The sequence below is a fragment of the Notechis scutatus genome, chromosome 1, assembly GCF_049901735.1.
Source record: "Notechis scutatus isolate UNSWTSFEM ecotype Mainland chromosome 1, rNotScu1.2, whole genome shotgun sequence".
NCBI classification, from domain to species: domain Eukaryota; kingdom Metazoa; phylum Chordata; class Lepidosauria; order Squamata; family Elapidae; genus Notechis; species Notechis scutatus.
Genome location: NC_142009.1, coordinates 48,776,482 through 48,803,217, shown reverse-complemented (window position 1 = coordinate 48,803,217; position 26,736 = coordinate 48,776,482). Strand labels below are relative to the sequence as shown.

General features: G+C 39.2%; 1 protein-coding gene across 1 annotated transcript in view; it reads left to right on the top strand.

Annotated features, from left to right (window-relative positions):
• KCNH1 (potassium voltage-gated channel subfamily H member 1) overlaps nt 1-26,736 on the top strand; it is a 127,068-nt gene that overhangs the window by 45,162 nt on the left and 55,170 nt on the right. Inside the window, exon 6 of the mRNA XM_026683017.2 lies at nt 1,485-1,877. Within this exon, the coding sequence (XP_026538802.2) occupies nt 1,485-1,877 (393 nt within the window). The remainder of the gene's footprint in view (nt 1-1,484; nt 1,878-26,736) is intronic.

Here is a 26,736-nt window from a genome sequence, read left to right as displayed (position 1 = left end):
TAGAATATCTGATTCCCTGAAACAGCTGCACTGAATCAGAGCAGGCCTGGGAAACGGCAACCAATGTTCATGCCCCAAATCTTAGGTTGTATGTCAGTATGCAATTTCCACACAAACCGCATCCCCATGACCTAATGCCACTGACAGGCAGTGAGGCCCAGGTTGAAGAAGAAATGGTCATTCCTGCCTCAGTGGATACTTCTGGTGTAGCAGCCATGAACAAGGGAGATTGGAGGGGGGGGGGGCAGGAATCCTCTGGCTCTTTTTTTATCAGACATCAATAGAACTGGGCAAACTGCTGAGTCTACCTGGTGGGTGGGAGGTATAATTCTCTTATGACTTGCCTGGCCCATCCTTGACAGTGGGAGAGAGTTATTCTAGCAGAGTAAGTGATGTACAGGAATTTAGTTCTAACCTTGGAAAAGGATTCCTCCTCTTCCTCTTCCTCTTCCCCTTCCTTCCTTCCTTCCTTCCTTCTTCCCTCCCTCCCTCCCTCCCTTTTTTCTTCCATCTCATATGAAAGTAACTCTGGGCAGTGTACAACACTGTATAAATACATAAAAACAGTCATAATTAGAGAACAACTATAAATTACACAGGCACACAAAACTGGAGAGAATAATGCTAATTACAGTAAGAGAGCCATTGCATATTTTCCCCAGTCTCCTGGTAGTCGCAGTTCTGATAACCTAGCCAGGTCTTGAGAGAACTGTGAAATGTTTAGAGGAATGGGCTAATCTGACTTCAAGAGAGAGAAGATACCTCTATCTCTTCTCTGAGGCAGAGAAGGCCCATTTCCTGTGACCTGCCAAATTTAATTCTCTGGCGAACCACAGTATACTGTCTCTGTCAAATTTAATAGGGTGGGGCAGATGAAATAGGGAAGAGGCAGTCTCTCAGATAACCCAGCCCCATGCCATGAAGGTCATCTCAAAGGACTGACAGTCCAACTGTTTTTTCCTCAAAATGTATCTCTTTCTCACTGTGACATATAGGTGTTCCCTGTGTTGTGACCTAGGTGCATTGCCCAAAAGGGATTTATGAGAGCATACAGACTTTAATGTATGTGTTTTATATACATAGATAATATCAAGGTTAGATATTAGTTTCGACACATGTTCCTGCATTCTTATTTTGATCTTATTTTGATCTTCTCCCTCCTGTAAACTTCCTGGAGTTGCTCAACTAGATAGATTCAACTAGATAGATTCGGCATAGATACGTTGGAGGTAATTAGGTAAGTAACTAATATATAAATAGCTTCCCACAGGTTCTAGTCCTCTAAAGATATTTGAACAGCGCATTTCACTGGCTTAAAAATAGCAGTGCTGATGATATATCAGGCAAACCTTAAAGGGAAAGTAACTTTTTAGGAAAGATGGTCCATGTAAGTTAATATGAAAATGTTTTGGGTTTTAGATTTCAATTGAAAATTGAGTTTACTCTTTATTTATTTATCTCCCCCCCACCCCAAATTTCTATAGGTCTTGCAGTTGGGCTCTGAAATCCTCCCGCAATACAAGCAAGAAGCACCAAAGACCCCACCTCATATCATTTTACATTATTGTGTTTTCAAGACTACTTGGGATTGGGTGATTCTGATTTTAACTTTCTACACTGCAATTTTAGTCCCTTACAACGTCTCATTTAAAACCAAACAGAACAATGTGGCCTGGCTGGTAGTGGACAGCATTGTAGATGTCATTTTTCTAGTAGACATTGTGCTTAATTTTCACACCACATTTGTTGGGCCTGCTGGAGAGGTGATCTCTGATCCAAAGCTGATCCGCATGAATTACTTGAAGACCTGGTTTGTAATTGACCTTCTCTCCTGTTTGCCATATGATGTGATCAATGCATTTGAGAATGTTGATGAGGTGAGTCTATAAATTTTGTTTTAATGTTATTTTAAACCATGATCCAAAACAAAATGAAAAGAGACCAGTTTTCTGGATTTATACCAGCTGTTCTTTGTTCACATATATGATTACATTAATTCTGTTTTGCCATCCTATACTACAACTATAAATTTATAAGAACTTCAAATATAATCTATGTTTCACGTGAAATTTATTTTTAGGCTCAATTGTTTTCTTTAGGTATTTTGAAATAAAGTTGTAAGATATATAGGCAACTTGAAACTCATACGTAGGTGAAAGAATATGGGAATGTTTATGGTGCAAGAGAGTATCATCCATTTTGCTAGAATGTGATTGAAAAAGGAAACCTTTGCATGTGTGTGTGTATGTGTGTGTGTGTTTGTCAAGTCTTAAAAATAAGATAAAAACTATTAGTCTATAAACTAATAAAGAAGAGAAAAAAAACCCAAAAGAAGGCTAAAAGTGAGCAGGTTTTTTTTCTGTTTTCCTTTCAATGTTAAATTCGACTTTGAATTATTTTAGTGTTTGTAATATTGATATCCTAAATTGTAATTAATATTGGTAGAATATTTTTTTTCTATATTTTCTATATTTTCAAAACCCTTAAGCTATCTGAATAAGAGAATGCCAGTTATCTTTGTATGACTGTATTGATATATTACAGTGTATCAAAATTTATAATAACATAGTAAAAAGGATATATAAAAAAGAATTTTTAAAAATCTATCCTGGAGCTCTCCAGAGATTGTTGAAGGTGTGGGAGGCCTGGAATGAGTGAAAGTCTGTAGAATATTTTCAATTTCACCCATTATGTCTAAAATATATTTTTCTATTGTATGTCCAACATGTGCTAACTAATTTATAGCTTTTTCACAATTGGCTAATCCTCCCACCAAATTATTTAAGTAATATTAAATAATCTTTTCTATTAGCCTATAATATTTGTTCTTGTTCTTAAAATTCTAACAATATATTATATAACCTTTCTGAACATAGTTTGAATAATTTATCAATATATTTAAAGGTATTTATGTTTTGGCTCTAAGAATCTTGTTTAAATAGGGTAATGATAGTGGTCTCTTGCTTGAAGAAGGGTGTGGACTAGAAGACCTCCAAGGTCCCCCCCAGCTCCATTCTGAATTGAAAAATATTATTTAAGCTAAAATTTAAATACTTCAGAATACTACTGTGTCAGGTTCATAAATTCTATGCTTTTGTTGCCTTTCAATATTCTTTCTGTTTATCCTGCTTCTAAACATTCTTGTCACAATATTTTGTGCTCCTAAGGATAAGGTGAGTTGCATTTAAACTTACAAAAAGTGGCATGTTAAAAATTTGAGACAATAAAAGAAAAAAACAATAAAAGAAAATCTTGGTTTGCTATCAAATGAGTAGCTTTCAAAAAAATCTTCCAGGAAATCAGGAAATACTGAAATAAGCTCTGGAAACATCACCAATTCAGCTTTGGTAATTTCATGGAGCACAAGGTCTATATGGGTATTGCCTTCCTCTATTCTTTATAAGCTCTCTACATGAAAGGAAAAAATCCAGAATAGTCTTTATCGATCTCAATGAAGACAACTACAGAAGTTTTATTTTTTAAATGTATCATCTCTTCCAATCTACTTGCATACTGCTCAGCTAATGCCCAAGACTATACAGTGAGAATATTAAAATCACTGCATCAAACATATAAACATAGTGCTTGAAAGATACTGTATGGCTGATGATGTTTAGGACACATATCCTAAAACTAGATGCAGCAGAAAACTAACAAAAACCCTGATAGTTACCTGGGAAGCATAAAACCTTGATAAACAGAGTTCATTGCACCTCTGCCACTGATAACAGAACAAGCTGAATGAGAATGTAAAATTGCTAGATCAATGCTAGATGTCCTCAGGCCAAGTCAGAACATGTTTGTGTTCTTAAGTCCTCTACTAGAGGGGAAAATTAAATGTCTAACTCTTCCCATAGGATGCATCCTTATGGAAGCTTCAGCAAAAAAATGTAGCCCTGGGAAAACAAAACACAATTGCTGTAGCTACATGATGTGTATCTGAAGCACTAAAGAGCTGTGGCTGTTCAGGAATATGTTTGGGGGTGTGGAAGATCAGTGTTTCTTGGTGATGCAATTATGTTCATGTATTTTTATAGGAGTTTCTTTTTGGGCTGATCATGCTTTTTATTCAAAGCTAATTGCAGATGTGGCTGCTCAGAGACTTTGGGAATTGGCTGGTGTAGAAGCTGTAGTAAATGAATAAATGCGTTGAAACAAATAAATCATTATATGGCATATTGGAATAGTCTAGTACATAGAACTAAACCATGGTAATATTTCCCATGACATGCTAAATCACAGATTAGATTAACTGGTTGTTTGAATTCAGGCTTGTTTGAATTCAAGTATATAACTAGTGTGGACTGTAAAAAAGACTCAAGTTGCCATAATCCACTCCAATGCTTTGAAGGAAATATCACTCTGAAAGATGTAGAAAATTGCAGATTGAAAAAAAACATAGATTTCAGTCTTTTAAAGGGTATGACAGAAGTCCTGAGGAGAATTTTCTGTGGAAAATGATTAGAAGAGCAGCTGCTCAAATCCTGCATTCAATGTTTGTGCATTCATGTGGGATGAAAGCAGTGAATTTATTATTTTGAATTTTTGAGCAGATTTTGCTACTCCCAGTTTCTTCTTCCTAGAAGCTTCATGTTCCAGTTCCTGTACAATTGCTAGAACCAGTGCCAACAGACTTTTGAGACAAAATAATCAGATAATTAAATTAAAAATATGGTTTATTGGCAAGTAAGTAGGGAGAGGAGAAAAATGTCCTTAAAAAATAAATCTGGAGGCTGCTTCTTTTAGCTGTATTGTGTAATACTTTTATGTTACAAAAAAAGAAGATAGAATATAATATGACTAGAGGTAGAACTGAAATGGTTTCAATCATACTAATCAAATGAGCTAAGGACCTTAAAATCACACTCTGTTCCTTTTGGCTTTTTTCTTTTGTATTGTAAGGGAACAGCAGGTGTAAGCTGAGTAATTTAGTTTGGATATAATCATTCCCTACTCAGAATGGATGTTAGTACAATCTTTGCCAGTTGCCTTGTTTTTAGAAATGCTTCACTATTTATAAAGTCTGCAAGAATACTGGAATAATAAAGCCTATGGGATGTGTGTATGTGTGTGTGTGTGGGAGAGACCTTACGAGTTATTATATATTATGTAATTTGCAAACTTGGCCTCATTATCCAGAACAATGAGTCCAGCACTCAGAAAGGTTGATGCTCAGTAAGACTGATCCCTATTGAGAGGATCTTTTTTCCTACTTTCTTGGTAGCATACAGTTCAGTCAGAAAAATGAGCACTATACAAAAAAATGAGCACTACAATGATTCATCACTTTTGAGACAGTTTGGGCCCTGTTGAGCACTGTAAAAAGCTGTACCTATTAAAGGGACAGTTCTTTCAAATTCTTATCTAGAATGGTATGGGGTATGCTGCTTGTGTAGTGGGTTGGACTAGAAGACAACTCTTATTCTGTTAAATGTGCCCCATTAACCTGAGAAGTGTCTTCAGCTTACTTCTGTAATCTTTGAGTTGCTGACCTGAAAAATTACAATTCTTTGTGTAGGCATTCAACAGGCAGTCATGGCATCTAGCCTAGTTGATTCACACATTGGCCATTCATGCCAGATGAAGGCTGCAGAACATGGGTTTGCAGCCTTCTTTTACATAGCTCATCTTTTTTTCCAACCTTACACTAACTGCTCATTAATTCACTTAGACATGGCTTAGCTGCCTTCACATCCCCTTCTCTATCCAGTGCAGTACCTGCCTCCTGGTTGTTGAATTTCTTGGTTATGTCACATGGGATACATCCTAAGTATAACTACATCCAGATTGAGCCAAGATGTAATTTTAAAATTGTAGTTTTCCTTTATTTGTCCTGGCATGAGCAACACTATTTGTTGGCCTGCTGAAGTTGCTAAATTGAGCATCATCTTTCATTCTTATTAGATTTAGTGGCAGATAACATTTTCTTGCCCAGACAAATCAGAGAAATAATAATGGGCTCAGAAGGATTATTAATTCATTTATAAACTTCCTCAAATGTGAAAGCAACTCTGGATGAAATACCATGCTCTTCTCATTACAGCAGAAGGAAACAATGGATATGATTCCATGCTCACTTAAACAAATAATTTAGAACATTAATGGCTTATAGATAAGGACTGGTTTTTGTGTGGCTGGTGTAAGCATCTGGTGTGAACTGAGAAAATTGGTTAAATCCAATAGTTTAAATTAAGTACATTGAGTAAATACTACTGGTTGCATTTACTATTTCTTCATTAATTGATATGATTCCTTTCCCTTGAAAGAATATGCTTGTCATGATTAACCACATGGTAGAATAAAGATAAGCAGCCTATATAACTTTTACAGACTGTTTAAAGCTGAATAAATTAAGGATTAAAATTATATCCTGGGGATAATACTATACAGTATATGGTAACATCAATTGTCAAAGAAGTGCAGTTGATCTTGTTAAATTGTATATTATTGTACTTTGAAAACTCACTACCAAAGCAGCACTTTATACAACTAAGAGCCTTCTTGTTGTGACATTGAATCAACCACAATGATCTGAGAGCCTACTGTGTAGCGCACATAAGCCACTGTACCTATAGCACTGATCCAGAAATGGACAGTGTTTGCCTCTGGATTGAGGAAAACATAAAATTTTTGGGAACTGCAAAGAAAGGCTTATAGTTTTAGTAACTGGGTAGCCAATCTTGTATTATAGCTCAGGTCAATGAAAACAAATCCTCAGAAAAACAACATAACTGAAAAGTTTAAAACAAACCTATGAAAAGTCATTTACAATTTTGCTTATAAATATGATGGGAATCTAGCAACTGACCAAATACAGTATCAATACATAAGTAGGCTATTGGCTTCCAAGATTTGCAGCAAATCATTACATAATTATCTTTGAAACGATAATGCATCCTCATATTATCTTTGTAAGCTGCCCAGAGTCACTGAGAGTGAATTGGGCGGCTGTATAAATTTTCTTAAATAAAAATAAATTTAAAAAATTATGAATGGTCAACGAAGTGATGGCATGAAGCCAACCAGCAATCAGTTGAGTCACTAAATGACTGAGAGAAGTTTGACATTAAGATTTAGGTTCAACACCTGCTTAGTCCTGTAATGATGCTATGGGGGAGTCCCTCAGGGGTTTTGCTGGCAAATGTGAGAGATGAGTGACAACAAGGAAAGCAAAAGGATGAAACAGCTTCTGTTAAGTGTTGCTAATAGCCAAAGGAGAACAACTAAGTCCAAGCGGAAGATGCCAGTGGAAAGCATTAGGATGAGAAACATGTATTTCTGTATTTGGTTTGTACAAAAAGTTCTTTGAGAATGTGAACTTTGAAATGTATCATGGGCTTGACACTTTTAATTTGATTCAGTAAATATATAGTCCCTGCTTTTTATGCTATCTTAAAATTGCTCCCATCATGTCAAGTGCAGAACGTATTAGATGAAGCTCTTTGTTTTGCATTTTATACGTATAAGATTTATGCTTTTTAAAAAAGGCCACCTTGCACAACAATTGCTTTTGGAGTGATTCCTTTTTTTCATTACATTTGTATGTTCACCTATCTTGTGAAAATGACTGAGCAGAGAGTTTAAAGTGTGAATGTAACAATAAAATATAGAGATATAAACAGAACAAAAGCCACACAAGCAAAACAGTGGCAACCGAAGATAATCTATAAACAATTTATGCCTACCAGTTGCCTGACAATAGGAGATGTCATCTCTTTAGTGTGTGTGTTTGTGTCTCTGTGTGTGTCTCTGTGTGTGTGATACAAACAAATCAAAATCTAACTGCAGCTAAGCATAAATTTCTGCAGCAAGCAAAGCATTTTACAGTATATTGCTTTGGTTGGCACTAGAATAGAGCACAAGCACCTCAGGCAAGTTAATAAAAGTTAGGCAGCACAAATAATCAACCCAGCTGAGTGGATTCTGGGTCTGAAGGCAGAGTTACGTCTGAATAAGAAGCAGCAGTAATGCCATTAGAACCCACTGTGCTGTCAGAATGAAGTCACATGGATCATGACTTCACAGTGCAAACAATGCAGTTATATAATTTGCATCAGTTGGATCATGGCAACCTTGTGCAAATTACATGATCCCATATGAGATAGCATTTTTCCCTTTCACCCACCTGCAGATGTCCATGGCTGGAAGGTGCATAATCTCTCTTCTAACTATGGACAAAGCTATCCTCAATTCATTCCTGTCATTTCCATCTCTGTTGGTAACTTCTTTTAAAAAAATGCACATAATTCATTTATGTTGTTTTGTTCATGGAGTCCTTGTTCATTGAACGGATGGAGTCAGCTTGGTACATGTTTTTGCTTAATCTTTACCTTCTTACAATCAGTTTTTAAATGATAGTTTAAATGCTCTTTCTGCTTGTTTGTGTGCATTTTTTCCTCTTGAAAATTACCTTGAAACAGTCTGAGAAGTACAAATGCTGAAAGATAAGTGCAGATGAATAAATGCAGTTGTCAGGCAAAGCAAGGCAAATGATGCCCAGCAATCAGTAAAACAATTAGCTGCTATATTTGAAAAAAGAGTCCCATTTTGGTATTTGAGGCTTGCACGCACAACATCTCAGCAGAGGACGGGCTCCAGCAGGGAGAGCAAGTGTAGTGGTGTAGCAATTAAGGTGTAAGGCTAGAAACTGGGTGACTATGAATTCTAGGCACGAATGGCACCTTGGACCAGTTACTTTCCCTTAAACTGCACAAGGAGGCACTAGCAGAGTCTAGTCCAGGTAGTCAAAACAAGTCACACACTTGACTTGAAAGCACACACATACATCTAAGTAACCAGAGTAAGTTCACCTTGAGGTTGTCTGCCACGTTCATCCACAACTCATCTTCACATGCTGACCTGTTCCTACCCATCATGGTGACTTAGATAAATGATTGAGTTCTTCTATGGATGCATGACAGAAGAACATGACTAGATTGGTTTAATAATTGAAAGCCACGTTGAGGCTCTTTGGGCCTTCAGCCCATAGTACTTGAGGCCACAGTATTTGAGTATACCACTAGATAACTATAAGGCATTAAAGGAGAAGTTAAATTTGCAAGATTTCATAATGGTCAAAAATAGTGAGATGAAAAGTGTCTATATATTCAGAAGCAAGAATCTACCATCAAAGATTTTTAATGCTTGTTTATAGTTTTATTCTCTGAATACATAAACCATTTATACTTCATCAAATACAGAATTTGTAAAATTCCCTGTAGATTCAGATTCACTCAGGGCTTCAAAATATATGACACCGCCAAAATCAGTGATAAGAGAGTAATAGGAAAAATCAAATTATGATACTGAACAAGGGTATAGTAAATTAATTCATAGTTAATTCTCAGATGCTCCCATTTTGAACGTGCGTGTAAATGATTTCTTAGCAATCCAGGCTTGGATTATTTACAGCATTTGCTTGTAAAATGCCTATCAAATCCACATCGATGGAAGAAGATGAATATGGTTTTAAAACCAGAGCAAGAAACATCAATAAACTGCATTATGCTGATGAAACTATTCTGCTGAATGAAAATGAAAATGATTTTCAAGCTTTAGTAATGAAAGTCAAGGAAGACAGTGAAGAAATGGGATTAAAATTAAATATGAAAAAGACCAAAATAATGACAACAGATACAGCAACCAATCCTGGATTGATAGTGAAGATACCAAAAGAGGGAGATAATTTTTGTCTTTTTTTCAATCGACTATCCATAGTAACTGGGACGCGGTGGCTCAGGGGCTAAGGCACTGAGCTTGTCTATCAGAAAGGTCAGCAGTTTGGCGGTTTGAATCCCTAGCGCCGTATAACGGAGTGAGCTCCCATTACTTGTCCCAGCTTCTGCCAACCTAGCAGTTCGAAAGCATGTAAAAATGTAAGTAAAAAAATAGGGACCACTTTGGTGGGAAGGTAACAGCGTTCTGTGCGCCTTTGGCATTTAGTCATACCAGCCACATGACCACGGAGATGTCTTCGGATAGCGCTGGCTCTTCGGCTTTGTAACGGAGATGAGCACCGCCCCCTAGAACCGGAAACAACTAGCACATATGTGCAAGGGGAACCTTTACCTTTACCTTTATCCATAGTAAAGGAAGTAGTTATCAAGAAATATTCCATAAGTAGAAAGCAAATAACGCCTCGGAGAAAATATTCAGGTGCCATGATTTGTAGAATACCTACCAAGATAAGAATTTTGCAGCCAATGATTTTCCATGTAACATTCTGTATAGAAAGAAAATTGATCCTTTTGAATTCTGATGGTGGAAAAGACTTCAGAAAATACCATGGATTGTCAAAAATACAAATGGATTGTAGAGCAAATCACTCCAGAACTTTTGATCGAAACACAAACGATGATGCTTAAATTACCCTACTTTGAATAATTATATAAACAACCTGCTTTTTTTTTAAAGAAGTCCTTCACAGTGGGAAAAGTGGAAGGAGAATAAGAAGAGGATTGTTGGCAAGATGGGTAGACTCAATTACATTGGACGATCCAGAGGAGTAGAATGGGAGACATCAACCTGGAGAAAGGCTATTTTAGTGGCTGCTAAGTGTTGAAAGTAACTTGACAGCGTACACTCAATCAGTCAAATCCACACATATATCATAGTAGATTCAGAGAAAGGAAGTTTAATAGGTCAATTTTACTCAAAATCTCTTGAAACAAGGATACACTGTGCATCTGTTTTACTTTCTGCTGGCTAATTGGATTCTGCTGGCTCCCACATCTGAAGATTTGGCTGAGGAGACAGAGAGTTAAGGCAAAGGCTACTTTTAATCATCCAGAACAGGAGTGCTGTTTTCCAGGAGGTGGATTTTCTATTTGACAGCCATTCCACCTCCTAGTTAGAAATCCAATTATAAATCTTGCCCAGCAGTAATCTATGGAAAATCTCCCCTGTCTCACAGAGTTACATTACTCTCATTGAATGTTGAAGGACTTCATCTTTCCTGGAGTTACATCATGTTTATTTGGTGAGGAATCCAGGGATTGATGCTATACAGTCCCACTTACATCAATTTGCCACATCAGGACCAGCAGAAGGGGCATATTGCAGGTCCCATCAACCAAGGAATTTCATTTGAATCCAGAGAGAGACAGCCTTTTCTGCTTTTGTACCTACCCTCTAGAACCGTGATGGCAAACCTATGGCACACATGCTGGAAGTGGCATGCAGAGCCACTTCTGCCGGCATGTGAGAGGTTGCCTGGAAGAGCCCCACTGTGCATGTGCGTGTCCCCCCGCTAGCCAGCTGATCATTGGGTATCTGCTGCGCATGCGCGGGGGAGACGCGTGTGTGGGAGATGTTTGCGCAGTGTGCAGAAGCATGCAGTGTGCGGGGGGGTGTCGTGTGCACATGCACAGAGGTGTGTGGTGTGTGGGGGTCATGCACGCATGCACAGACGTGTGTGGTGCATGCGCAGGGGTCATACACGCATGCGCAGGGGGTGGGGGAGTCACGCACACATTGCATCATGAGTGCAGGCACACGAGCGTACACATGTGCGTGCACTTTTGGCATGTAACGTGGAAAAGGTTAGCCATCACTGCTCTAGAACCTCATTTCTCCTAAGGTGGGATTGATCCCAGCCCTTCTGGCCTTCCAGAAGGCCCTTAAAACTTGGGCCAAGATGCCACTGGACTGCGAGGTCCCAAGGAAATATGCATGACATTAAATGGTTATATTGTCTCTGTCTTTTTATTACTGAATTTTAAATGTAATTTTTTAAATTTTTAATTGTTTTTAATGGTAGAAGATTATGATCTTACCTGTGGTTTAACTGTATGCCACCCATGCAAGTGAGATGAGTGGCCATATAAAACAAGTGAATAAACAAATAGTTGTAGTAAGCTTTGCGATAACTGGTAATTGCTAGATCTGCCCTGATTTTTGTGCCATTTGGTATACAGTTACCTGCTTCCGATGTTTGGTTTTGTATGTCTGCTGCTGAAGGAAAGTATTAGTGACCTGTTCAGTGATCACTAGGTCAGTAGAAGTGTTTGTGGCCATGGTTTAAAATACAGAAAACATAAAATTTGTCTCCAATATAGTGGAAGTAAGGAGTCACCAGAATTAATTGTCCTTTTTTTTTTTTTTGCTGACATGGCAAATATTGCCAGAAATTATTTCCCAGGACATGAAGAGTCTGATAGATTAACTGTTGCGAAACTGTGAAGCAATTAGAAAGAATTCGAGTGACTGCCATGGATCAAATACAAGCTATGATCTGGGTTCTTTTTTTTTTTTTTTTTTGCACCTCTTGCTTAATTTTCTGAACTTCATTCTCCTCTCATTTCTGTTAATATGCCAGAACCAAGCAAATACAATGCTTGGCTGTTAACAGTGGGAATAAAATTTCCCATAGCAAATGATGCAATTTACCTTAGATAATTAGGATTCTCTTATTTTTTCCAGTGGCTTGCTTTTCCTGCTGCACTCAAAATGCTTAATGCCTGTAAACTGCTAAAACAGGTGTTAATGAAATAATGTAGATAAATAGTTTGCTTTCCTTCTGCTGTGTGTGTGTATGTGAGTGTGTTGGTGTGTTGACTGAGCATTTATTTAATTTAATTAACCGAAGGCTGACTCTCTGTTCAGAACCTTAGGGAAGGAAAGCATTCTGATTCATTTTGACTGGGTTCTTTCCTGTGAGTATTTTTGTGGTTTCAAAATTGTTTTAAATTTTGGAATGGATGATTTTTCCAAAAAGTGATTGAATGGTAGCAATTAGCATGGACTGCTACCTTTCCTACTCTAACAACGGAATAAGAGATTCATAACTCATACTGAGTTCTGACTGTTTCCAGTGGCTAGAAAATGCATTTCATTTTGACTTTTGTTTCTGATTAAATATTCAGATGTTGGGATGCAAAGAGAAAGCTGGAATTTGTGATCTGATCTTATTCTGTGTGTGCCATTGTGAGTACACATGGCAAGTAGAGAATAGAATAGAATATAATTCTTTATTGGCCAAGTGTAATTGGACACACAAGGAATTAGTCTTGGTACAAAATTTGCACCAAGTAGAGTCAGTAAAACTAGCTGTGATATAGGATATGTTTTAGTTATGGACTGGGCTGTTTATTTTTATGTTTCGACTAATGTGATATTTGGGTCTGAATAGAGTAGCAAAAATCAACTTCTTTAGAAAGCAATTTTCATTCCTTTTTCTTTATCTATAAGAAATAAAGATTAACATTTTTTAGTGAGCCAATATAACAGTCTCAATCTGGAAGAGAGATTTAGCCATTAATACACACATTCCCACCAAAATGTGGAAAGAACTTAGCATCTCTCCAGTACTGTAAGTCAGAGGAAAAACAAATTTATCCAGAGTCAAATGGCTAGTGATAATAAACCTAGTCAGCTCTTCCCAAGAGTTGTAGACAGGAGTGAATTATATGGTAGAAGAGAGATTTGGAATTAACAGGACTTAAGTCATCATATCCCATATATACATACTATAAAACTATTAAAGTTGGATATAAAGTTTAGTGAATGAGCTATATATATTTACCCACTGCCCAAAATATAACATCTTGTAGTCTATATCCATTGAATATGTAGCTCTGCTTTTCACCATTTCTAATTTTAATTAGTAAATAGCAATCTTATGATAAAAAATTAAGAATTCAAGATACATGTTTGTAGAAGGCCATCTACTAAGCCTAGTTTCAAGCCATAATAATGGCATATTAGAATTCAACTTATCACCAGAGTCACTCGTATTTATAGATACAGATTGCTAGGTAGTGTCTAAAATAATTGTGGTACAGATTTCCAGTACAAGTAGACTTACGGTCATAATTGAGTCCAACATTTGTGTTGCTAAGTGAGACATTTAAGTGAGTTTTGCCCCATTTTATGACTTTTCTTGCCATGGTTGTTAAGTAAATCACTGCAGTTGTTAAGTGAATCTGGCTTTCCCTCTTGACTTTGCTTTTCCGAAGGTCACAAACAGTGATCACATGACCCTGAAACACTGCAACCATCATAACCCAAACCGGTGGCCAAGCATCCAGACCACAGGCATGTTGCAATAGTTGTAAGTGTGTAAACAGTCACAAATCACTTTTTCCGGTGTCGTCGTAACTTTGGTCACTAAATGAACTGTTGTAAGTTGAACACTACCTGTACTGACCAATGGTATTAAAAGTTTGACGTAAGATGGTATCTTCTCCTAGATAGGTTTTGATTAGACAAGCACTTGTAGATTTCTTCAACACTGGCCCTGGAATTAGCTTTGCTCGAAGACCACAAGGTAGCTTAGGATGCACAAAGAACACTTGGTCTGCAGCACTTGTTGCTATTCCCTACATAGGACACCTGGGGAAATCAACTCAAAATGCTTAATGAACAGCCTGGTCCTGACCTATGGATATTTAATGTCTTCCTTTTTTGAAATTCACTTAGAATTCAACCCAGGCCCTCTGACCTCTTGGCTTGATTCTTAATGATTTTATTTCTACTATCTCCACCTGTATATCTCCATGACCATATGGAAATTTTTCCCTTTCCTCATTTACCAAGATACCACTATCGCTTCCTTCAGGCCTCAGTGTAGTTATCTATTGAAATAACCCAGTAAGAGCAGTTTGGTGAACTTCACAGCAAAGAGAAGGTAGATAGCTTTCCCTGACTGAAGATATTTCAGTTATATTTTTATAATTTTACTTTATTAAGTTTGAATTACAGCTTTCCTGCAAACAACTCATGGCAGCATACATTATTCACAAAGGGGCCTGTGGGGTAAGTTAGGCTGATGAGAAATAATGATACCCTCAAACCACACAATAAAGCCTTGCGGTTCAATGGAAATTGACTTCTCCAGGCTGACTATTTAACAAGTAACGTCAACTTGGAATGATTGAATAAGTCATATCAGCAGTAGTGAGAAATTAGAATTACCCGCATCAGGAAAGGCTATTAATCAGGAGAAACTCTTCAGTGATTTAGTGCCTGCTTTTTTTACTTTTGGATTCACCAGAATATTTTATTGCTGGAATTCATTTCATTTTTATAGCATGGCAGCAGATTCAATTTCAGGATTTGAGAGCAGTTGAATTCAGGAATCTCCATCACACTTATCCGAAAGATGGTTTGTCCAAATAACTTTTTTGGTTATTTGGTTATTATCCTTGGAAACATTTCACTTCTCAGCCAAGAAGCATCTTCAGTTCTGTTTAGTTGTGACATGAACTGAAGAAGCTTCTTGGATGAGAAGCGAAATGTTTTTAAGGAAAAAAAAAACACCAAGATAGTCCAATTGCCTTTTAGAAAACCATCTTTGGGACAACCATGACCTGGGTGATTGAGAATCTCCATAGACATTATGATAATGTTTAATTTAGACAGTGCAATAGGGGAAGTGCTACTTAATATTTCTTGACACACTGATACAAGATTGCTAGCTTAAAACTTTTCTCTTACCCTTATAGAAGTGACAGATCTGGTATTTTGATACTGCTTTTCCAGAGCATGATGCATTCCACTGAACAAGCATTTCAACTTCATTGCAATAAATATGGCTTCCTCTAGCTGAGAAATGTTCATGTGAATGGAATCTCCACTTACAAATTATTTTCTAGGGGTTAAGTATTGCAAGCCATGTAATGACATCACTGGAAGGGTTGAGATTGGAATTCTAGACTTATTTTTTCCAACATTTTAATGGTGGAATGAAGAGTGGTTTAGTTAAAGAGATCCATTAAGTTACCGGAAGCTTAGCACATCTTTTTCTTTTAGGGTCCTGTGAAAATCTTGCAGGAGCAGAATGAAGCAATAGGTTGCCCAGTCCATGCAAGTAATAGTTCAGCTGCTAGTTGCAAGCATTAAGACAGGGGTCCCCAAACTTGGCAACTTTAAGACTTGTGTACTTCAACTCTATGGTAGGTAACCCAGAAGCACAGTCAGAATAACCAGGATATAACAGGCTTATATATAAAGTGAGAGTTTGTGTAGTTACACAATACTGTAAACAGACAGCTGTGTTTTATTAATTATAGTTTAATATCCAGAAAAAGATGGCACAAGTCAATTTACAAAGTTTGTCTCTAATATCCAAACTGGATGGAACAAACTATGTTTCATGGTCTATGAAATGCAGCCTACTTCTACGAAGAGAAGGTTTGTGGAGTATAATTCAAAACCCACCAGAGGTAGATGCATGGGATCCGGAGGATGAGGATGATGCCCAGAAAATACAAGAATATCAACTGAAGAATGAGCAAGCTCTCTGTATAATAGGACTGACACTCTCTGACCAGCAGCTTGTCCATATTCGTGGAGAAGAAACAGCTGCGAAATGTTGGGAGAATTTAAAGAAGATTTATGTTCGAGACAGTGTAGGAGCACATATAAATCTTACACGAAAGCTGTTTAGAACACATCTTCAAAAGAATGGAGACATGCTGAGTCATATAAACACTATGAAGAGAATTTTTCAGGAACTGCATGAAAAAGAACTTATCTTCACAGAACTACATCAAGTTTATATAATTTTGTCTTCGTTAGATGAGAGCTATGACGACTATGTAACTTCACTTGAAGTTCTGCCAAAAGATAACTTCACATTAACTGACATTACTGGCAGATTAATTGAAGAAGCCAGGAGAAGGCTTGAAAGGGATCAACTCAGAAGGGAACAACCCCAAGAAGAAGAGAAAATATCTTCGTCAGCATATACAATTAGAAAATGTTTTAATTGTGGAGGAAAAGGACATTTGGCTAGATTCTGCAAGAAAGCAAAAAGCCAAAATGCCAGCCAGAATGCTAAAAGGCATCAAAAGGATAAAAAATGCATAGAGTTAGCCATGTATAGCAACGAAAATGTGAATAATAATTTATGGGTTGTAGATAGTGGAGCATCGCACTGCATAACGAATGATAAGAAAAGGTTTGTTAAGATGTCCACGAGTTCACAGCAGATATCGTTAGCTAATGGCTGGAAACTGAAGGCTAAAGGTGAAGGTATAGCACATTGTTCTTGCATAAAAGAAAATGTAAAAATGTTATATGTACCACAACTTAAGTTTAATTTGCTTTCGGTTAGAGTTTTGGTTAAACTAGGTTATGTAATTACCTTTAGGGGAGAAAGTTGCATAATAGAAAAAGAAGGTTAAAAAGTGACTGCAACTTTAAAAGGTGAATTGTATGTGTTAAATGATAATTCATTAGAGGTAGCTAACACAGTTTATAATAATGCTAAACCTCATGATGAGTGCATACATTTGTTACACAGACGTTTAGGGCATATAAATTTTAAAATGCTCAAACAAACGGTTGAACTATCTAAAGGTATAAAAGTGAAGCCTTGCAGTAAGTATTTGCACTGCAATACTTGTAGTCAAGAAAAAGGCAAGGTAATACCAGCAAATAGATTAAATGGATTTAAGACAAAGGAGCCTCTAGAGGTCGTATTTGCTGATATTATAGGTCCTAAAAAACCAAGTGTGGGAGGTGCTCGTTATATACTAAGTATAATGGACCATTATTCCAGATATGGTTTCTGTTATCTAATGAAGAGCAAAACGGAAACATATCAAAATTTCTTTAATTGGCTTAAATTTGCAGAAAGAAAAACTAAAAGGAAATTAGTAACTCTTATAACTGATAATGGTACGGAATTTATAAACAATAAATTCAAAAACAGACTGAAGATGGCAGGTGTTGAACATAAAAAGTCTGCACAATATAGGCCACAACATAATGCCTTTATAGAAAGACGAGGCCAAACAATACAAGCAATGGCTCATACTATGCTGTCAGATTCAGGATTACCTGAAACTTTGTGGGGAGAAGCAATAATGTGTGGTAATCATATATTGAATAATGTTGTTAACTCAACAACGGGTGAATTACCATTCACACGGTGGCATGGCAGAAAACCTGACCTAAGCTACATGCATACATTTGGAGCACCAGCATGGGTGCATATCCCTACACAACTGAGACACAAGGGGCAGCATAGGGCTAAAAAGTTATTCTTTGTAGGTTATGAATCTAATCACAAATCATACAGATTCTGGGAAAAGGGTACATCTAGAGTTTACTGTAGTGCTAGTGCACAATTCCTGGAACATGTAGGATGGGAAAAACTGGAGCAAGATTCAAGTAAGGAAGTAATTATAGAAACCTACAAAAGACTAAAACCACATATCAGTAATAAGAAGAGTACAATTAAAGAGGAAGTACAGGAAGAGCATATAGGACCAGAACAGGAAGAAATACTAGAAGAGAAAGAAATAGCTAACCAGGAACAGGTAGTACATGAAAGTCCACCTGTAAGCCCTGTAATACCTAGACGGTCAACACGTGTAACCAGACCACCTGACAGGTACCAAGCAAGTGTAGTTTGCCAAGTTAGTAAAGTTCCAACTACTGTTGAAGAACTTAGGATGTATCCTGCAAAGGAACAGGAAAATTGGCATAAGCCAATGGAGAAGGAACTAAATTCATTAAAGGAAATGAAAGTTTATGAAAATGCCAAATTACCTCCAGGTGAAAAGTCCATTGGCTGCAAATGGATATTTAAATTAAAAACTGGTAAAAATGGGACTGTTACCCATAAGGCTAGGTTGGTAGCTCAAGGATTTAATCAAACTACATATGATTATGATGAAGTATTTGCACCGAATTTAAAGGCAACAACCTTGAGAGCAGCTTTAGTGTGGGCAGCTAAGAAGAATTATATTATAAATCACTTAGATGTAGAAACTGCCTATCTGCATGCACCATTACAGCACACTATATATTTAAGGAAACCAGTAGGACTTAAGGATGATAAAAATAATAATGACTGTTGGAAACTTAAAAAGAGTCTCTATGGATTAAAGCAATCTGGTTATGAATGGAACCAATATATTGTTAAGGAGTTAAACAATATAGGGTTTAAAGCAGGTTTAGCTGATCCATGTTTATTTAAGAAAGAGACAAATGGAACGGTGTCATTATTATTGTTGTTTACAGATGATATTGCTTTAATTACAAGGACTAATAATGAAGCTACTGAAATAATATCATTATTAAGTAAGAGGATAAAATTAAAGCAATTAGGAGAAATAAGACAGTATTTAGGATTGACAATAAGTAAAACCAAGAGTGGCTTTAAGATATCTCAAGAAGATAAAATTTACCAATTGCTAAAAACGTATAAAATGGAACTTTGTAAGCCGGCAAAAACTCCAATGAGTCAGGAATTTTGCCGAACTGATGCTCAAAGTTCAAAATTCGATAAGACTATTTATCAGTCATTAATTGGTAGTTTATCGTATATTAGCAATTGGTCAAGGCCAGACATTACATATGGCGTTAATCAATTGGCAATATTCAACGCTGAACCCACTGAACGTCACTGGCAAGCACTAAAGCGTATATTAAGGTATCTTAAAAGGACAATGCACTATGCATTGTATTTGGAGCCAAAAGATGATCTGATTTTAAGTGCATATGTTGATGCAAGTTTTGCAATAGACAAAAACACTAGGAAATCAACTTCAGGTACGGCTATACTATTAGGAAAAGCACTGATTGGTTGGAGGTCAATTAGACAGCAACACATAAGTATGTCCACAATGGAAGCAGAATTTTCATGTCTATCTTTATTATGTACTGATTTAATTCTGTATAAACAGTTGTTAATAGATATGGGAATAACTTTTAATGATGCCATTGTAGTGTATGAGGACAATCAAGCAGCCATACGGTTGGCTACAAATATTGCTGTAAAACGAGATCTAAGCATACAGATCTTAGATATCTGAATGTAAGACAATCTGTAAAAAATGGTTTAATAAGATTGGAATATTGCATGACTGAGGAAAATATTGCTGATCAGTTTACAAAAGCCCAAGGTGCAGTAAAATATAAAGAAAGTTGTGACAACTATGGTTTGAGGATGTAAATAGATATACCGTGTTTCTCCAACAATACGGCCTCCACCAATAGGAAGCCCCAGCATGATTTATTGGCATAAAATCAAATTAAGCCCCTCCCCCCAAATTAAGGCCCATATTAAACATGCGAAATGGGGGGAATGGCGGGGGGCTTGCCGTTAGGAAGTACTTTGTTGCATGCCCGGATATGGTGCTGCCTGCGTTGGTGGAGCACTTCATATCGGAGACCTTCCGCCACCGTTAATTTCCCTTCTCCCTTGCTGCCGTGGCGTTACAGCAACGCGCGGCGTTTGGCGCAGCCACGTGCAGCCAGTCAGGGCTCCTCCCTGCAACCGGAGCCCTGAGGAGACACTTAGCTTCAGCGTTCCTGTGGCGCCTTCCCTTTGCCTTCGATGGTAAAGTGAATTATTTTAAAAACCTCCGCTCATCCTATCAGGGCCGTGCGAGCTGAGCAGAGCCGGGAAAGCAAGCCGCGGGTGTTTCCTGGTTCTGCCCAGCCCGCACGGCTCTGCGCGGCCCTGGCGGGATGAGCGGAGGTTTTAAAATAATTCACTTTACCTTCTAAGGCAAAAGGAAGCGGCCCACAGAGCGCTAAGCCAAGTATACCAACAACAAAAGGCAGATCCTCAAGGTGGGCTGGAGGGAGGTGGCTACGTGCCCCCCAGGCTGCTTCAATGCAAGGTCCTGACTTGCAGCATCCTGCCGTTGCCGCCGCGTCCTCCCTCTCCGACTGCGAAACTCGTGTGCTTCGCCAACGCTCCGAGCGAGGCGAGCTCTTTCATACATAGAGAGAGAGGAAAGACGCCGGCGTGCTCCGAGAGGCTGGCTCTTTTCTCTAGCCGAGGCTGACAGGAAGTGCCTCCAGGGCCGTGGCAGGCAAGCCGCGGGTGTTTCCTGGTTCTCCCCAGCGCGCGCGGCTCTGCCACGGCCCTGGCGGGATGAGCGGAGGGCCCGGCGGGGAGGCACTCGTTGCCTTGGTGACATTTCGGGTGCCTCCGCCGCCTCCTCGCCCATTGCAGGTGGCGGCGGCAAGCGGCGGCGCTTCGCTGAGGGAAAAAGAAGACAGCGCAGCCACCTTGCTTGCTTTCCCACCTGCCCGCCCCAGATGGCCTCAGGAGCTGCCGACCCCTTTTCTCTAGCCGATTCTGACTGAATCTCTATCCCACTCCTTTATCCTCACGACGGGGTCGGCAGTGACGCTCTCTGGTGCGGCCACCTCAGCTTGCCAGCCTTGCCCCGCTATGAGACGATACTGTGACAGCCGCTGCTGCCGCACTCCCTTCTCTTTCCTCGCCTCTCCTCCCTTCGCCGGCAGGAGTGTGCGCGCCTGCTGCCACTGCCGCCGCTCCTGAGGCCATCTGGGGCGGGCAGGTGGGAAAGCAAGCAAGGTGGCTGCGCTGTCTTCTTTTTCCCTCAGCGAAGCGCCGCCGCTTGCCGCCGCCACCGCCACCTGCGATGGGCGAGGAGGCGGCGGAGGCACCCGAAATGTCACCAAGGCAACGAGTGCCTCCCCGCCGGGCCCTCCGCTCATCCCGCCAGGGCCGTGGCAGAGCCGCGCGCGCTGGGGAGAACCAGGAAACACCGCGGCTTGCCTGCCACGGCCCTGGAGGCACTTCCTGTCAGCCTCGGCTAGAGAAAAGAGCCAGCCTCTCGGAGCACGCCGGCGTCTTTCCCTCTCTCTCTATGTATGAAAGAGCTCGCCTCGCTCGGAGCGTTTGGCGAAGCACACGAGTTTCGCAGTCGGAGAGGGAGGACGCGGTGGCAACGGCAGGATGCTGCAAGTCAGGACCTTGCATTGAAGCAGCCTGGGGGGCACGTAGCCACCTCCCTCCAGCCCACCTTGAGGATCTGCCTTTTGTTGTTGGTATACTTGGCTTCAGGCGCTCCTGTGGCCGCCTTCCCTTTGCCTTAGAAGGTAAAGTGAATTATTTTAAAAACCTCCGCTCATCCCGCCAGGGCCACGGCAGAGCCCTACGGGCTGGGCAGAACCAGGAAACACCCGCGGCTTGCTTTCCCGGCTCTGCTCAGCTCGCACGGCCCTGATAGGATGAGCGGAGGTTTTTAAAATAATTCACTTTACCATCGAAGGCAAAGGGAAGGCGGCCACAGGAACGCTTGAAGCTAAGTGTCTCCTCAGGGCTCCGGTTGCAGGGAGGAGCCCTGACTGGCTGCACGTGGCTGCGCCAAACGCCGCGGCGTTGCTGTAACGCTACGGCAGCAAGGGAGAAGGAAATTAACGGTGGCGGAAGGTCTCCCGAACATCCAAGCTGTCGCCGCCCGCCCACCCGAGGATGCAAGGGGGAAATTAAGTCACCCCCCGAAAAGACGTCCTAGCCGTTTTTTCGGGGGTCAAAAAAAAATAAGGCCCGGCCTTATTATGTGAGAAACACGGTATATATTATTATATTACCCAAAAGGGGAGAATGTTAGGAATAACATAGGTTACCTAACTTAGTTTGGGTAAAATAATATATATAGACTATGATAGTGTGTGTCACTTTAAATGCAAAGCATGTAATTTTGGGTGCGGCTGTAAATCGCCATAAGAGGGAGCAAGAGAACCTGAACTGTATTGCTGGTTTACTGGATTCCTTGCTGACGATGATGGATTGTTAACTGCGTGTTTTTCTGCTACTGTTGCTAAAGAAGAAAGGAGTTTTTACTTCTTCTTATCTCATACTGCGAAGAGATAAATTACTGGACTGATATTTTGTAAGTTTAATGACCTCTTTTTCGACACTGGACTTTGCAACTGATTAATCCCCAGACGGACTGAACTAAGTGTATGATATATGGACTGTTTGACTATGCTAACAATCTTACTGGAATAAACTATTTAACTAGCACATTGTATCTGTTTTACTGAGTGTAAACTACAACAACGTTTATCTCATATATTTGCCTGCCTGCCTGACTGCCGTGCAGGTTCTGCTAGGGTGTATATCCCTAACAGCTATGCTGTGCTGGCTGGAGAATTCTGGGAGTTGAAGTCCACAAGCCTTAAAGTTGCCAAGTTTGGAGACTTCTGCATTAGGAGAACAAAGCCACCTCTTATATTATTTCTACTACTGCCCACAGGAAGGATTAAATAAAAGTTTGGAATATGTTTGAATGGACCTAGTGTATTATAGACAATCCATCACTGTCATGTGATTAGTTCTTAGACCTAAAGTGTTTCTATGATTTGAACCTCCCTTGAAGGATTAACCTCAAGTGGTAACCTGAATCTCATTTGTAACAAAAATATTAGCCACAGTCTTTGGGAATAAATAAGATTGTGTATGTGTCAAGATGTGCCTGAAAAATAGTTATCCTGGTGATGCTAGGCAACATTTAGAATTGCAAATAAGCCAGGATATTCATGAACAGGAATTGCACCTGCTGGAAACCACTTTTCCCAGCTTGATTATTCCCTTTTGGCTTTCACGTCCTTGTCCTGTCTTAAAAAGACCTCTGCGTAACACCTACAACCTGCTGTGACAAGTTTGCAAAACATTTTAATGATAAAAATAGTTTGCATGTGTTCTGACTCATCCTGTAAACCTGAGCATAACCTGAAAGCAGGTTTGGACAGTGGAAACTGACATAGCTAGCTGTCCAATATAATGGATGAGTTTCACCTTGACCTGTAGACATGGACAAGCTGCTTGGAAGAACTTCTTGTCTTTTGCAGTGACAGACTGATGAGCTAAATTATGATGATGATTAATGCTTTCTTGCAAAAGGCTGTCTAATCCTTTAAACAGGAATGTAATAATGCAATTTTCATGGGTGGTAGTGGGGGGAAGAAATAATTGTTATTCTAAGATTTTATTTTTTATTCAGGGCTGTCAAGAAAATGGCAACCATGTAATTATAAGTTTTGGAAGCTGATCATCTGGCTCTTTTGCAAACCAGTTTACTTTAGGGCAGGGGACAATTGACAGGCTTGATGAAAAAAGTAATTTTAATCTTTCATTGATTGATATATTATGTTCTATCAGTATCAACTTTTAGCAACCTGTATTGGACAGAAGAATGGTCTTGAGGGACAGGAGAAGAACCACTCTCAAGATAATGGTTAGATAAAAGAGGATTGAGTCAGGGCTGGGATGCTACCAGTTCTGCCCGGTTCAAAAGAACCAGTAGCTCTGAAGAGCAGCAAACTCTGAACCAGTTCTGTGTTTGCTGCTGTTTGGCCCACCCGCCCTCCTGGGCTCTTACCTGTCCTTTATTTCCTGCTTTTTCAACCTCAGCTGCTTTCCGTGGCACAGCTGAGGTTGAAAAAGCAGGAAAAAAGAGGTTTTTCAAATGCTGTGCACCTGTGCGCAGCGCTTTTCAGCTGTCCGTGAAGCGCACGCAAAACATAGTCACCGAACCAGTAATAACACCGGTTGAATCCCACCCCTGGATTAAGTCCAGGACAAAAATGTAAGCTGAATAAATGTCTCAGACAGAACTCTCCCTAATTCTCATGAAGATAAGGGGGTGGAGGGAGAGGAGGATTAAATGCATTCAGTCTTGCAAAATTCTGTTATTATAACTTTTCACTATTATAAACATCTCCAAAGAACTAGGTCTTTGCATAATGTATCTGAAATATGATAATGTGATCCTGGTCATCTGTGCCTTAAGTGAGAACTCTGGATTGATTTATTCATTGAACTGTTTGTTTGTTTTCTTGGTTGTCCATGGGATTCTCAGGAGTCTTCTCCAACACCAAAGTTCAAAAGCATCAATCTTCTTTCAATCTTGCTTTTTTAAAGTCCCAACTTTTGCTTCCCGAGATGCCACCGGGATAACCATTGCTTGAACAATTCTGATCTTTGTCTATAGCTATCATGGCATCTGAATATCTTTTTCATCTCCTTCATGGCTACTTTATTAAGTGCTAGTTTGCAGTGTATTTTTGACTGCTGGTTCTTCTATTGATAGATGATCTTCAAAGGCAGAAGCTACCCATCATTTCAATATTTTCATTGTCTATTCTGGGACTGTGTCTGTTGTGATTATTTTGATTTTTACATTTAATCCTTGTCCCATTTACCACTGTGCCCTTTGACTTTCATTACTAGAACTTGCCGATTATTTGCATTTTTAGCTATCAGAATAATTTCATTATCATAGTGCACATTATTGATTTCTTCTTCCAATTTTCTTCTTTCAATTTTAAATACATACTCATTTTCTTCCTATCCAGCTTCCCTTGATATATATTCTGCATGTAGGCTAAATAAGTAAAGGGAGGTTATACAGGCTTGTCTCATTCCTTCGGATTACTTCTTTGTATAGGCTTCCTGCTTTATAGATGCTTCCTATCAGACTTCTCAGCTGGCAAGGCAAAATACTGCAAGATTTTTCAGGACATGAAGACTGAGACAAGCAGATTTATTGTAGCAGAACCATGAAACCATTATGAAAGAATTCCAGTTCCATTTATACTGCAATGAAAATCCAATTTATTTTGCTTCTTTGTCCTGCATCCTCTATGTAAATGGCCAGATGCAATTATATTTTCTGTGAAAGTGCACTTTCTGTCCATTCCTTTTTAAATAGTGCCTTGATCCAGGACTGGGTTGTTTACTTTTGACCTGCTAACTTTCACACCTCCATGCGACCTACCACTATGAAAAGTTAGATTGGTGGAACATGGAAGGCCCTACATTGGGTAGCTCTTCAGTTACAAACTTCTTCCCGAAGAGATGTCCTGACACATTTCTTAGTTTGAGAAATGCCATTAAACATTTTTGTTTTACTGTTAGTGATAGCTTTTATGCAGTTGTATGTATTATTTCTTTTGGCTGTTTTGAATAACTACTTTTTCTCTGAATCCTAACTGATGCATGAAAAAAGAAAGACTTGATTTGCACAAACCTTGTGTAGCCCTATTTCACTTCAGTACCACAATTAATGCATGCTTTAAGACAGGGCTGTCAAACTCCCAGTTCTTGGGCCAGATGCATCATGCACTGGCCACCCCACACCCAGTTTAGCGAAGGAGAAAAAAGTTCTGATACGTCATGTGACGCTGACATGACAACGTGAGTTTGACACCCCTGCTTTAAGCCAATGTTGTTTAATACAATTTTGGCTGACTTTAGGACTGTACCTTTTAAGTGGTGGCATCATTATTTTATTTAGTTCTTTATTAAATATATATGCCACATATATAAGTCACCGGGAAGGTGAATTGGGGTGGCTTAAAAATAGTAAAAAGATGAACATAAAAACAGTTAAAACTAGGAAGACTTAAATAAGAACTAAAACCAAGGGGATGGATGGCCCATGGTGAAGTTTTCTTACCCTGTCAACCACATCCAGTGAAGATGGATCCCCATCAGGTCCCAAGCCTTAAGACCTCTCTGGAAGGCCAGAAGGGTGGTGGGTAGATCTCACCTCTGGTGTCAGAATGTTTAACAAGGCTGGGACCATACTGGAAAAGGCTGTTCTTCGGCTGAAATTCCTTGGTAGATTGAGTTCACAGCAAGCCCCTTTTCCTGGAATGGCCGGCATTCTGTACCAGCTGTAGCTTCTGAATGCTTTTGAAGAGGAGCCACATGTAGCCCTTTAGCACAAATCCACCCTGTGTTGAATTTAACAATAAGGTGAAGGTAGAATAAGCATTTGCAGAAGGGATAGTAACTTTGAAAAATGTTAAGACTGTGCTGATGTGTTAGATTGAATTGCTATTATAATTTAGTTTTTCATACATTGTGGTGTGTGTGTCTGTGTGTGTGTGTGTGTATGTGTGTTTCCATCTGTTTGAGATTATAGTGCTCTTGCAGAATATGTCCCATGGGTCACAGGGGAATCTACTTTTTCATCAGTATATATAGAAATATGTATAGATGCTTCTAAA